Source organism: Pelodiscus sinensis, chromosome 10 (assembly GCF_052426305.1).
Source record: "Pelodiscus sinensis isolate ZL-2025 chromosome 10, ASM5242630v1, whole genome shotgun sequence".
Taxonomy (NCBI): domain Eukaryota; kingdom Metazoa; phylum Chordata; order Testudines; family Trionychidae; genus Pelodiscus; species Pelodiscus sinensis.
Window position 1 is genome coordinate 50,878,557 of NC_143061.1, and position 14,359 is coordinate 50,892,915.

At 53.6% G+C, this 14,359-nt stretch overlaps 1 protein-coding gene across 3 annotated transcripts in view; it reads right to left on the minus strand.

The window, feature by feature from the left end:
* Positions 1-882: 882 nt before the first annotated feature.
* Positions 883-14,359, minus strand: part of MYO7B (myosin VIIB) — a 92,137-nt gene continuing 78,660 nt past the window's right edge. For 2 of the 3 annotated variants that reach the window (XM_075937440.2, XM_075937438.2), the window contains exons 42-49: positions 14,068-14,181; positions 9,420-9,507; positions 8,278-8,384; positions 7,782-7,967; positions 6,719-6,835; positions 5,015-5,098; positions 3,843-3,962; positions 883-2,704 (exon numbers count right to left, since the gene is read on the minus strand). In XM_075937440.2, coding sequence (XP_075793555.2) covers positions 2,615-2,704; positions 3,843-3,962; positions 5,015-5,098; positions 6,719-6,835; positions 7,782-7,967; positions 8,278-8,384; positions 9,420-9,507; positions 14,068-14,181 — 906 coding nt within the window. In that variant the 3' untranslated portion in view covers positions 883-2,614. Of the gene's footprint in view, positions 2,705-3,842; positions 3,963-5,014; positions 5,099-6,708; positions 6,836-7,781; positions 7,968-8,277; positions 8,385-9,419; positions 9,508-14,067; positions 14,182-14,359 lie in introns of those variants that run through there. The other variant, XR_016350373.1, reaches the window with a different exon arrangement.

Here is a 14,359-nt window from a genome sequence, read left to right on the forward strand (position 1 = left end):
AAAGCCCTGGACAGCCATGCTCAGTGATCGAGTGAAGAACTCTGCAGAGCCCGGGAGGTGAGCGAAGAATCTGTGGAAGACTGAGCTGAGGATTTCCATTCCTCTCTTGTGAGTTTGCACTTTGTGACCCCAGAAGGGGTGAGACTCAGTGTGGCCTGGCTGGAGGACTAATCACTACAGAGCACTGAGGTTTGGAGGAGGAAGGTGAGGCAGTGCGGCTACAGTGCTGGGGCTTGCTCCAGGATGGTGAGTCTATGCAAGAATGTGTTGTTGAAATGTTTTTGATCAGTGCTGGTTAGACCAGGGCTACTCAATTTTGGAAGCCCCGGGGGCCACGATACTCACAGCATATGCCAAGGGCTGCAACTTAAGTGTGGTTGCTTATATATATGCAAATAGCTTATTTCACACTGACGGGCATGAATACAAAGATTAAGGCAAGACTGCACAACACGCAGGCCCATTTAAGTCAGTTCTGTTGATAGTTATAAAATGCAACATTTACTCGATTGCCACAATACGACAGCGCTTTTAATGAGCAATGACACTCCAGGAATTTAACGACGAAAATGCAAATCAACAGACGACTATTATATTGACTCCTTTTTTGTTTTGGTTCCCACCCACAGGCCGCGTAAATCCAAACCGCACTGTGGGCCGCATGTAGAGTAGCCCTGGGTTAGAGGGTGATGAATTGATCAATGACAGTGCAGTGGTAGCACTGCTGCTGTGTCTCAGATGCTGTGCAGCTAGCGTGGACTGTGGATGTCAGTGGGGTGCTGTGCTAATGCAGAGGTAGTATAAGCAACGGGGGGCTGCTCACAGTATACTGAGAATGGGAGGGCACTCACCCGGCTTGTGGAAGAAAAATACATCACCATCACCGATCTGCAACAATTTATTTAAAAATGGGAACAGAAAAGTTTGGCTGCAGAGATTGCAGTACGGAGCAAAAGTACAAAACAAGTCTCAGATACTCTCTCTAATTAAACTGAATTCAAACGTACGATGCCATCATTAACGCCTTGATATTGGTAATCTCAGAGCATCCACTGCTAGCAACGGCCATTTGCACTGAGAATATCTGACTGGTGGCAAAAAGATAAACTGTTCTGAAAAGTGGCACTCATTTAGATGCACAGAGACACTGAGTCCTGTTCTCCATGCAGTGCATGTACAACCCCCCCGCCCCCGTTAATGGCCACATTGCACACACGCACATCCAAGGGACAACGAAGCCCATTGTCCATACATTGGCAAACTGGAGCGAGAGATTCAACAGGACTGCTTTTCCAGTTCTGTCAAACCATGCCTCAAGGAACTTGGTGTAAATGCACTAAAAGCACCACATGCTACTGTGGTCACCGGAGGAATCTTCTGATTTGGGAAGGACAGGTGTTTGCTCTTCTAATGTAATGGCAAGAGCAGCTCTTACTGAGAGAAAGTTCTCTCTTGCTGACGGGCGTTGTGTGTCTGTGGAGGAGCATGTGACGAACTAGCTCTGAATCAAGCGAAGCCGTCTGCCAAACAGGAAGTAGGGAAAAGATCAAGAGAAATGAAAGCCAATCAAATGAAGCAATTGACATTCTGTCTCCTGAAAGAATGTCTGCATAACTCTGTGCTGGGGCACTGCTATAGAGCAGGAAAATGGCTCTTTCAGAAGAGGACTGTATGGTAAAGGCTCGACCCTGTGCAATTCTGACTCCCGCTGAGCAGCACTTATAGATGATCTGTGTCAGTATGTGTTATCTGTGAAGGGTTGCAGATTCAGCCCTTTATAATAGCCCAAATCAGAGGGGGCCCCTGTTCCTTGGGAGAAAGGAAGGCGGGGGGGGGGGAGAACACCCAGGTGCAGTTATCAAAGGGGGCGCAAAAGGAAGCGCACTAGCTCACAGCGTATCGAAGGCAGGAGACAATAACCATGTGGGAGCACAGATGGTTCTTCCCTTCTGCAAAGCCCCTGGGTTACCAGGCAGAAGTGTCCAGGAGCAATGCTGCTTCTCCCACACCAGCAGAATAGGGTGGCTGTGACGGCGACTGGCAGCAAGTATTCGACATGCTAGACGACTGAAGGAAAGCAGCACCTCCGCTCAAGAGCTTTCCCCAGTTTTCTTACCATTGAACACTTGGCTGAAATGTTTTGCCTTTTTCTCCATCCGTGGAGTCTCTCCATTATGCCAAAAGAGTCCCGTTTCCTCCCTCTTTGCCAGAGACGGGAAGCTTGTATAGCTGGTGAGAGTATACTGAATAGCATTCCCTTCTGTCCCCGGGGGAAGGAGTGGGTGGGGTGAGTGGGTGGGGTAGCATGGAGGACACCATAATATCGCTGAAGAGGTTTTCAGACTGCTTTTTCATGTATTCATTAGTGCTGTGCTGAGGCTGAAATCCAGCAAAACTTGCTGCAATGGTTATAATCTGTACTGAATTTGTCCCTCAAGTCTAGGATAGGAAAGTGTAAAATGTTGGCATGTCTCATCCGTCCTTCCCCAGCGTGGCTCGCAGCGGGACAGGTGTGATCAGAGGATTAATTGGCAGGACCAGTGTTAAATGGGTCTTCTTTTCAGATATGAAATGGAGGCAGTTTGGCACAGGTATGAATCAGAGGCTTCTCCCCTCAGGCAGGGAGACGGGGATTCCTCTGCTTGTTCACAGCATTCATTAGCAGCTGCACATAGGATGTCAACAGGTCATCCATTTTATAACCCTGCGGGAGAGAAAAATGTTAACCTAGTCTCGTGAAAAGGACTCAGAAGGTGCCAGCTGGCAACAGTTGTTGTTCCCCAAGCTGTGTCCACCTCCTCTGCCAGTTCCTAATGTCGTGCAGGCAGTTCTTTTCCAGGGGTCCCTCTGGTGTGTTCTCAGGTACCATAGTAGCGCTGTTGAAAGCATTGCTGCCTGCACTGTACATGGTCTCCAGTCCAGTGATCAAACCTGCTAGGTTTGCAGTGGCTCAGCAAACCATTGTTGGCTGCTACCTTGTGTTTCAGGTTCTCACCTTTCACCTGTAAGTCACTTGTCTGCGTGTTTGCAAAGGTAACCTCCAAAGTACGAGCCCATCTAAACCAACGCAGTAATGTCTGCCTGAGTCTAGCAGGCAGCCTGAAACGAGATCTGGGTGAAGTGGGGCTGCCCCATTCATTTAAATCGATCATTGCCACTGAAATCGAATGACGGGATCTCCACACAGCTAACCATTGTGCTCCTGATCAAAGCATGCCCGGAAAGGGAGATCGTATTTAGAACCCCATGAAATTCTTTTTCTTTATAAGTTTTTGTTTCACTTTTCAGGACTTATGTTCTGATGCTTTCCCCAGGAGCCTGGGAGGCCCTGGGCGGGGAGTTTGGCCCAGCCCCTTGCTGCCATTGCAGGGTGAGGGTTTTTTTATTTTATATGTTGTTGTTTTTTTATTTCGTGGTGTTTTGTATTTGTGAAAAACATGGGGCTGTCATTTGTATTGCAAAGACCTAGGGGGAGGCTCATTTTGGCATCTTAGGGAAGCTTGCTTTGCCAGCAGAAGGTGGGAAGCGCTACGTTTTCCCCTTCGCTGTGGTCAACACATGACGCTGCGGATGGAGTGCACCAATCCATGAATAGCACCAGTCTGCACCTGAGCTGCAGGGCAGTTGATTAGTGAAGGGAGAAGAACAATTAGTGTTTTTGCAGGGAATGGAAGGAAGCGCTCATCCCCTCCATCAATCCTAGAGCCAGTCATGGCAGGAAGCAGTGTGCTGCTACCCTTTCTTCTCTGGCTACTTTCATGGACACCGGCATCCTCACACGGGTCTGTGGCGCCGGCAGACGTAAGAGAAGGGAAGACCGAGATCATGTCTGAGACACTCACCAGAGATGTCTCGCACAGAATCCGGCTTCCTCGCACCAGGTTCCCAATTGTCATGTGGAAGAATGTACTGCCACTGTTCCAGTTGGAGATTTTATTATAGGGGTACACTATTAAGATGTCCTGCAGGCAGAAAGACATAAACAACCAAACAGTGCAGCAGTTGTGAAGGAACACCAATTGCGGCAGGTTAGAAAATGCATTCCAGTAAGGCAAGTACATCCTCACGTCTCCTAGTGCTTCCTGTGAGGGGCTGGCACCCAGCTACTCGAAGTAGCTTATGCCCCAAACAGTGGCATGACATAACCCTCCCTGTTTGCACAGAGCAGCTGATCTCTGAGGCTTTGGGTTTCTGGAAGGCCATTGTTCAGTGCTAACCTTCTCCAGGCCGTGCTGCTTGTGTGATCAGTACAGAAAGCCGCTGGCTCGCGCCCAGTGGCTGTATTGTTTATAAAAACCAACCTGACAACATGCATGTGAATGTCTCCCCTGCCACCACGGGCCTGGAGCCGGCCCCGCTCAGCTGAGCTGGACTTGGGCGGGAAAGCTGTGCTGAGGATGTCGCCTGGGGCTGCAGCCCAGTTTCTGGGAGCCAGCCAAGCCCAGGCATCCACCCTGCAATTTGATTGCCTGCAGCTCAGGTCACTAGTGTGGGGCCAGCCACAGGTCATCCGTTGCCCTGCAGACATGGCCTCGGCAGGGCTCCCCTCTGGTCACCTCTCTTCCTGGCCGGGTACTTGCTGTCTGGGAGGCGGCTCAGCTTTCCTGCCATTAACTCCCTGAAGCTGCTTCCCTGCCACCCTGAACATTCACATGGCCATGGTACATTAGCTGGGGCTGCTCCTTCCTCAACAGGTATCCCGGCCACCCCTCCCCTTCACAGCTGTCATCTGGTCCTTCCTTTTCTGGCCACAGACAGCTGGTAGCAATTGCCTGAATTAGTTCGGAACAGCAGCTGTAATCCCCAGCTGTGAGTCTGGGCACCACCTTTCGGTTTCCCGCAACAAAAGGATAGAGGCTGTGTGCCGGAGAGGCAGGGAGAAGGTCCTATCCCTGGTCTGTTAATGGGCCCGGCCAGAGAGGGGACCCTTCGCTGGCACTGCCAAGCTGAGGCAGCCGCCTTTCCCGGAGGCCCGCTCCATGGCATGCCCAGGCGCAGCTGAAGTGACTTGTACCTTGGTCTTGGGGTGTATCAGCGAGACTCCTTGCCTGTTGACCGCAATGAGCACGATGTCTGGGAAGTTTGGCTCAGAGGTTTGCTGGGGATCAGGAAAAGAATAAGAGAGTTTGCGGGAGGTGAGTGAAGATCACTGGTAATCGCAGCGAGCCCTTCTCCTTTCCCGTCTCGTTTCCTGGCACTGGCGCCCCAGCTCAGAGTGCTGGGAAACCGTTGCCGTGGTGACGGGCCTGGAGCACCTTCCTGGCATCGCACAAACCAGTCAGGCCATGGGGCGGGGGGCGGGGGGCGCAGCATGAGTGTGCCCTGCTGGCGGGGAGGAGAGGAGCGGACAGCAGTTGGCCGCAGTAGCGGGAGGGCAGCGGGACCCAGAATGCTGCATGGCTTAGGGAGGCATAAGGATCCAAAGAGGCATAACGCAGCAGCCCACCCTGGCCACTGAACACGTCCCCGGGGCTCCCCTCTGCTCTGTTCCTGCCCCACCCAGAGTTCCGTGCCACTGGCCCCGGCTGTGTGAACAGCACAATGGGCTCATGGCAATCCGTTTTCACGGGGGCGAGGAGAGCCGTGAGCTGGACAATGGGCCCATGGCAATCCGTTTTCACGGGGGCGAGGAGAGCCGTGAGCTGGACAATGGGCCCATGGCAATCCGTTTTCACGGGGGCGAGGAGAGCCGTGAGCTGGACAATGGGCCCATGGCAATCCGTTTTCACGGGGGCGAGGAGAGCCGTGAGCTGGACAACGGGCCCATGGCAATCCGTTTTCACGGGGGCGAGGAGAGCCGTGAGCTGGACAATGGGCCCATGGCAATCCGTTTTCACGGGGGCGAGGAGAGCCGTGAGCTGGACAATGGGCCCATGGCAATCCGTTTTCACGGGGGCGAGGAGAGCCGTGAGCTGGACAATGGGCCCATGGCAATCCGTTTTCACGGGGGCGAGGAGAGCCGTGAGCTGGACAACGGGCCCATGGCAATCCGTTTTCACGGGGGCGAGGAGAGCCGTGAGCTGGACAATGGGCCCATGGCAATCCGTTTTCACGGGGGCGAGGAGAGCCGTGAGCTGGACAATGGGCCCATGGCAATCCGTTTTCACGGGGGCGAGGAGAGCCGTGAGCTGGACAATGGGCCCATGGCAATCCGTTTTCACGGGGGCGAGGAGAGCCGTGCGCTGGACAATGGGCCCATGGCAATCCGTTTTCACGGGGGCGAGGAGAGCCGTGCGCTGGACAATGGGCCCATGGCAATCCGTTTTCACGGGGGCAAGGAGAGCCGTGCGCTGGACAATGGGCCCATGGCAATCCGTTTTCACGGGGGCGAGGAGAGCCGTGAGCTGGACAATGGGCCCATGGCAATCCGTTTTCACGGGGGCGAGGAGAGCCGTGCGCTGGACAATGGGCCCATGGCAATCCGTTTTCACGGGGGCGAGGAGAGCCGTGCGCTGGACAACGGGCCCATGGCAATCCGTTTTCACGGGGGCGAGGAGAGCCGTGAATGGGACGGGGAGTCTCCGGCGCTGGACCTAGGCCACTGACTCGCTCCTACTGGAGGGCAGGGACCATGCACCTCCCCGCGGGCTTTGCTTTCCCTCACTCCGAGAGCAGGAGCGGGGGCGGAATAGCTTCCCCTGTGGCATGTGACAGCACCCTGCCTGCTCTCCCCTGGCGGCTCCGTGGGGCACATGGCATGAGAAGCACCTGGCCAGACCTTCACTTCGAAGAAGGCTGACCCAAACGTGGGCCACCGGTGGATCATCTTCAAGAAGGCCACCTTGGCCTCGTCCACTGTCTTGCCCTCGTGTCTGCTGTAGGCGCTGATGATATTCTGTGTAGAAAAGGGACACAGGCACCCCAGTGAGGGAGGGAGCTGGGACAGGCCTTTCCCCATCCGGGATCTGTCCTGCAGACGTGCACGCCCCAGAATGGGCCACATTACCCCAAGGCAGCAAGGAACACCTCTGCCTGCAGGACGGGAGGGGCCCCTGCAGCGTCTACGAGGAGGGAGGGACTTTCCCACCAGTTCCTGCCCTGGACTCCAGCAGTGGGAACTGAAGATCCTCCCAGACCAGCAACTCCCCACCAGGTCTCTGGGAGCCTCAGTGAAGGTCACCAGGCTCAGCAGCTTCCTCAGCTGGGTCTCCTAGCAGCCCAGTGCAACCCTCGAGCCAGGACTCTCAGCTCTCCTCCCCTGAGCCTGGGGGAGAGGCAGAGGAGCCTCCTAGCAGCAACTCTGTGTCCTCTCTCCAGGGGGTTGCGGAAGCAGGTGCCCCAGAGGGGGTGGCTGCGTCAGGGTGCAGGGAGCCGTTGCCTCCTGGAGCGGTTCTCACCTGTGCTATACACAGGTGTAGGGCGAGCTGTGTCCTATGCAATGCACAGACCCCCTGACTCCTGCCAAGCATCTGTCCAACCCTGCTCTGCCTGCAGGAGAGGGGCCTTGTCTTGTGCATACAGCCTGTGGCCTCGATACGATGTTCACCCTCCAGTCCACTGACAGTTCCTAACTGGGTGTGTCTCCAGCTAGCTGTGGTCTCAGAGCATTGCCCAGCTCTGGGGAGACAGGCATGGCGGAGGAAGGCTTTAGCCAGGAGGCAAATTCTGTGTGTACGTAGGAGCAGGGGGCCCGCCTGCACTCTGAGCTGGTGGCCTGACTCCGGCGCGAGGAGACGTCCTGGCACTAGCTCTCCAAGCTGGGCGTGCTAAGAAGAGAGTGTAGCCGCAGCAGCACAGCCAGCAGCACTGGCCGCCCCAAGTATGGGTGGAGGGGCCGTTACCTTCTTCCACTCCTCCAGAGCCATCGCTCGGACCAGGTTGTCTGGCACCAGCTCCCTCAGGATCTTGGGGATGGCTGCCTGCTGCGACCGGTCCCTGTCAAACCGCACTTTATAAATCAGCCCTGCTATCTGGGCAGCTTCCTCTTTGGAGCACTTGTGGTATCCTCGCAGATACTTGGGCAGCTCCTGGAAGGCAGAAGCAGGGGATCTGCAGAACAGTGTGGAGCAGTGTGGGCTAGGCCCGGCGGAGACTGCGATACCGGCCTCACAGAGCGCGCCCCTGGGGAAAGGCCAGCCCCGTGGGTAATTTTAGATTGACAGATGCCAAGTTGATTCTTGTGATGTTCTAAAGCAGAACACCAGCAGATCTGACGGTGGCTGCCCTCCGCGAGGCGGAGAAATAAATACTCCGTCAGGGAAGGTTTCTCCACTGCACTGCCCCAATCACGTTGCCTGACCGGAGCCCCCTCACCACCCATGCCCTAGACTCAGTTACCTGGTGGTAATGAAAGATGGAGTCGGCCTTCAGGTCTTTCCCAGGAGTTACACTCAGCCAGAGCTTCCTCATGAAGTACACCTGGTACGTCACAGCCACAGCGCCCCCTAAGGGAACGATATTGTCAGTGCTCCCCGAGTCACCCTTTTGGGCCATTGCTTCTGCCCGGTCCCACATGGCTCATGGACTCTGTACTTCTAGAAATAACACTGAAGAGGCTGGCAAATGAACTGGCTATCGCTGCAGTCGGTCGCTTAGGTTCATGACGGGAGCGAGCTGATGCACCGCGTCGGTCTATTAGGGACTGGATGTGCAGGAGGCCAGGGAATGGTGGTTCCCATGGACATTGCTTTGCAAGAAGTGGCAGGACTCCCTGGCTGTGTGTATTACACCAGATCCTAGCCCACCCTGGGCAACACTTTCAGTCACTCTGTCACCAAGCATTCTCTGGCAGCTGCCTTTGCAAGAGGAGATGCTGATTTCAGGTGCCTGTATTTGACCCCTCTGTACGGTCACTCCATACGCAGGCTTGGCTGCTCACCTTCTGACGAGGTGGCCTCTGCTGTCTCCAAATATTTTGACCCTAGTTCTTTGGTGAAATTAGCAAGAAAAGTGGGTGGAATTTAGAAATAGAAGCTTTGGTGGGGAAGGGGAGAATTATAATCCGTTTTGGGAGGTTTAAAGCCTGTAAGTGCTTTCCCTTCACACTACAACAAGAGATCATGGGCTCTGATGTTAACAGGCTGCTAGAGAAATCCATAAAGAAACTGCCAATGAAGCAAGGAGCTGAGTAGATGGTTTAGTATATGATGCGTCTATTTGGTGACAGCTGGTCTGGCGAGGCACAAGCCTCGGACTTTGACTTGCAATCATCAGATCAATGAGTCAGCACATTACAGGTGCAGAATGTCAAAGTAGCAACATCAGCTGTGGCTCCCCGCACAGGGACTCGTTCCAGCGTCTGGCCACACCAGGTCAGCTGGATTCTCGTGCTCTGGCGAACGGTGCACATGAACCGCGCGCCAGAAACAGGTTTACCAGCCCACAAGCCAGACGTTCACAGAGCATGACTAGACCCTGCTTTGGGCCCATTGCTCTGATACAGATTAGCACAGCCACCCAGAGCAGATCCCTTTCCTCACCGTCCTTCACCGGCTTGTTCTTCCGAGTCCAGTCAGTCACCTGCCGTAAGGAGTCAAAGAAGTAGTCGGCTTCGTTCTGACTGATCACCTGGGGGGGCAGAGCAATGGGAGGGAGGAAATGGCATCAGTACGGTCTGAGCTGTCCCTGCCAGCAGTACAGACAGAGCAGAGGCAAAGGGAATTGAGAGATCTGGGGGGAGAAGGATGAAGACTAATGGGAGTGTCCTTCCCTCCCTGGAGTTTTACCTGGCTACTTGCCCATAACATAGATAGAAGCTGACCGCCTGGTTCTCAGCCTGCTGCTGCAACGCTGGCAGACACAGAACCCCCCTCCCCAGAGCACAGCACTGTGCAGGCTATCTGGTCCTCCCGGAGCACAAAGATCACACGGCACCAGAGAACACTGCTCGACAGCCAGCGCTGGCAGCCTGGCTTCTGGGCGAGCCAGACGTTCGTCTGAGGGAGGAGTTAATTCAAGGGAGGAATGGAGCACTCCCCATTGCAGTGGAAGCCAACAAGTTACAGACCAACACCTTGTAGGGTCCAGCCTAACACATGGAAAGGATCTGACCCCAGCAGTGTGCAGCACCGACCTGGGACTGGAGTGGTGGCCAAGGAGCAGCCTGAGCACCAAGTATGGCTCTCAATATTCTGCCATGCTGTCCCCAGCTACACCTCTTCACCCAGGGATGTGACTCACAGAGACAACAGGTCCCAAAACACCATGGACCTTCATAGAAACAGGGCTGGAAGGGACCTTGAAAGGCCTTCAAAGCCAGCCCCCTACACTGGGGCAGGCCCAAGTAAGCCTAGAGCATCCCTGTAGGTGTCTGTCCAACCTCTTCTTAGACCTCCAGTGATGGCAATTTCACAACTTCCCTTGGAAGCCTGTTCCAGAGCTCAGCTGCCCTTAGAGTTTTTCCTAATATCTAAGGGTACGTCTACACTACAGTGCTAGTTCGAACTAACTTAGTTCGAATTAGTTAATTCGAACTAAGATAGTTCGAACTAACGCGTCTAGAACTAAAAACTAGTTCGAACTAGCGTTTTGCTAGTTCGAACTAGTAAGTCCACATTGAGTGGACTCTGAACAGGGCTTAAGGATGGCCGGAAGCAGTGCCGGCAGGGCATAAAAGGAGGACTTAGAGCATGGAGATGCTGTCTCAGGCTAGCCGAGGGCTGCGCTTAAAGGGTCCCGACCCCCACCCCGGACACACAGTTCTAAGGGGTGCCCCGCTTCCAAAGAAGTTCTGGCTTGGAGTGCCCTGAGTGCCCACACTGGGCACATCACACCACTCGGCCATCAGCCCGGCTGCACTTGCCGCAGGCTGCCATCTGGGGAGAGGGAGTAATTGGGGGGCTGCAGGAGAGCTTCCACCCCCAGAAGCCCGCAGAGCCAGCCCAGTCCTCCCCATCGGGGGCTCGTACCCCATTCCTCCCTCACCTCCTTCCACTTACCCTTCCCTAGCCCCTCTTCTTATTGATGTACAAAATAAAGATAACGTTTCTTCCAACATTGACTCTGTCTTTATTGAACAAAACTGGGGGACACTGGGAAAAGGAGGTGGGAGAGGGGAAGAGAAAGGCTGGGAGAGGGGAGGGCAACTAACATGATCAGGGGTTGGGAACAGGTCCCAGATGAAGAAAGGCTACAGAGACTGGGACTGTTCAGCTTAGAAAAGAGGAGACGGAGGGGGGACAGGATAGAGGTCTCTAAAAGCAGGGGTTGGGTGGAGAGGGTGCATTCAGAAAAGTTCTTCCTGAGTTCCCATAAAGAAGGACTAGAGGACACCAAAGGAAAGGAATGGGTAGCAGGCTTGAAACTAGTAAGAGAAAGTTGTTCGTCTTGACAAAGCAAATAGTTAACCTGTGGAACTCCTTGCTGCAGGAGGCTGTGAAGGCTACAACTAGAACAGAGTTTAAAGGGAAGTGAGATAAAGTGATGGAGGTTGGGTCCATGGAGTCCTATTAGCCAGAGGGTAGGAGTGGTGTCCCTGCCCAAAGTTTGTGGAAGGCTGGAGAGGGATGGCACGAGACAAATGGCTTGGTCATTGTCTTCGGTCCATCCCCTCCAGGGTCCCTAGGGTTGGCCGCTGTTGGCAGACAGGCTACTGGGCTAGATGGACCTTTGGTCTGACCCAGTACGGCCATTGTAAGCTCAGGGCTCAGTGTCGGGGGTCTCAGTGGACTCCCTTGATTTTCATGCACACCTGGTCCTGGGTGGCCAGGCTGGCAGCTCTCCTGCCCTAGACGGCCACTTTCCTGTGCCTAGTGCGGAGATTGTGGACGAGGTCCACGATGTCCGCACTAGCCCAGGAAGGTGCCCGCCTCTTGCAGTCCAGGGGAAGCTCCCGGGAGCCGCCAGCCTGGTCCCGGCAAGAGGGGGTGGGCTGGGGGGCATCGGGTGGGTGGCTCTGTGCCGTGCCAGGTGCAGGGTCTGCTAGCTGGGTGCTGGCAGGCTTGCACCTGGCACGGGCACCGTAGCCAGCCCGTGCCCCTTTAAGGGGTCCGGGGCCGGGAGGGGGGCATAGAGTTTCCCTGGTGTTGGCCAGAGTGGCCACCAGGGAAACCTGGGGAGGGCTAGCCTCCCACTAGTTCGAACTAAAGGGCTACACAGCCCTTAGTTCGAACTAGCTAGTTCGAACTAGGCGTTAGTCCTCGTAAAATGAGGTTTACCTAGTTCGAACTAAGCGCTCCGCTAGTTCGATTCAAATTCGAACTAGCGGAGCGCTAGTGTAGCACCTATTAAAGTTAGTTCGAACTAACGTCCGTTAGTTCGAACTAACTTTGTAGTGTAGACATACCCTAACTTAAAACTCCCTTGTGATAGCTTAAGCCTGTTACTAATTCTCCTACCTTCTGTGAACATGGAGAACAATTGATCATCATCCTCTATGTGTAGCCCTTAACAGACTGGAAGATTTATTAGCCCCGCCCCCCTCCATCCCCTTCTCTCCAGCCTAAACATGTCCCATCTTTTTAGCATTTACTCATAAGTCAGGTTTTCTAAAACTCTGATGAAATGACGTTTACCCAGGAAAGTTCCTGACTTATTTGTTAGTCTCTAACAAGTCTCTACACTTGAAATAGGATACGCAATGCACGCTATCCCAATTGCGTCTCTTATTTTGATTTAATTTAGAAATAGCTTATTTTGAAATTTGGTTCATCTACCCAGCGCCAAATTTCAAAATAACGCGCTAGCGTGAGCCTCCCTTATCCCTTGTGCAACCAGGTTTTACCAGGATGGTGAAATAGCGAGCCCGTTATTTTGAAAAATATTTCAAAATAACGGGCAGCTTGTGTAGAGGCAGGGAGGCTATTTCAGCATACCCCTGGTATCCCAAAATAGCCGTTCAGTGTAGACGTACCGTAAGATGCCACAGGACAGCTCATTGTTTTAAAAGTTACAGACTAACAGATCCCCTCTGAGACTTTTCATCACTTTTGTTGTTTTTTCTGGAATCTCTCCAACTCGGCCCCATCTTTGCTACATGTGGTGCTCAGAACCGGACACTGTACTCCAGCGAAGGCCTCCCTAGTGCTGAGTAGAGCAGGACACGTACTTCCTGTGTTTTACATCCCACAGAAGGCGATTTGCCTTTGTGTAACTGTTGACTCATATTCAGTTTGTGAGCCTCTGTAGCCTCCTCAGCCTTTTCAGCAGTACCCCTGTCTAGCCAGCGGGTCCCCATTTTTCAGTGGTGCATTTGATTGTTAACTCCCTAAGTGAAGTCCTTTGCACTAGTCTTTTTCGAATTGCATCGTGTTGATTTCAGACCAATTCTCTAATTTGACAAGATCATTTTGAATTCTAATCCTGTCCTGAGAGTGCTTGTGTAACCCACACACCTAGGCCGTGTCTAGACTCAGGGGTTTTTTCGGGAAAAGTAGCCTTTTCCCGAAAAAACTTCCCCTGCGTCCAGACTCAAGCCGCGTTCTTTCGAAATTATTTCGAAAGAACGCGGCTTTTCTTTCGATGGCGGTAAACCTCGTTTCACGAGGAAGAACGCCTTCTTTCGAAAGTTCCTCTTTCGAAAGAAGGTGTTCTTCAATGTAAAGAGGCCGTCTTCGAAAGAGAGCATCCAGACTCGCTGGGTGCTCTCTTTCGAAAAAGCGGATTTCTCTTTCGAAAGATCCGCCTGCAGTCTAGACGCGATCTTTTGAAAGAGGCTCTTTCGAAAGATGCTTTCGAACGAGCCTCTTTTGAAAGAAGCCTGCAGTCTAGACATAGCCCTAGTGTGGTTACTGAGTACTGCAAGTGGCACCTAGACCACTGCAACAGTTAAGATCAAGAGACCTCTATAGCATGGGCTGGGAGCCAGCTGGCTTTAAGCTCAGAGGGGAGAGGCTCCCTATAGTCAGCTCCCCAAGTTCAAATCCACCTTGGTGGTAGTTACACTTGCAACCCTTCCCAGCTGGGTGTCATCTGCACATGTTTTAAGCACCATTGTCCAAGCCATTACTGAAACTGTGAACTAAGAAGCAACCCAATGCCCTGGAAGTTCTTGCCTCTGCCGCTCATGTCCCCATAGTAAAGGGGAAAGCAGGACCAACCTGCTCCATTATTTGACATGAAATGTGGCCCTGACTGCTTCCTGGCAGCCAAGGGGGCTGCCTCCATCCTAGTGCACCTAAGTGGTGTTACCTTGTCCGTGGTCTTGACAAAGAGGCTGAATCCTTCCCAGGAGCTCAGCTGCAGCTTGGAGGCGATGTTCTGACACAAGCTCCGGATTCTGCTGTTGGTTCCCACCTCAAACACCTAAAACACACCAGAGGCCCCGATGGTATGAGCCAGGGTCAGCTGTTCTGATTCAGGGCTCTCTGTGGGCCTGGGTGGATCTTATGAACCAAACAGAGCCTGATTCAGCCGCCCTCCTGCACGGAGCAGCACCATGCTCCATTGCAGTGTGGCCCTCCATGAGTCAAGAGAGCTAGGG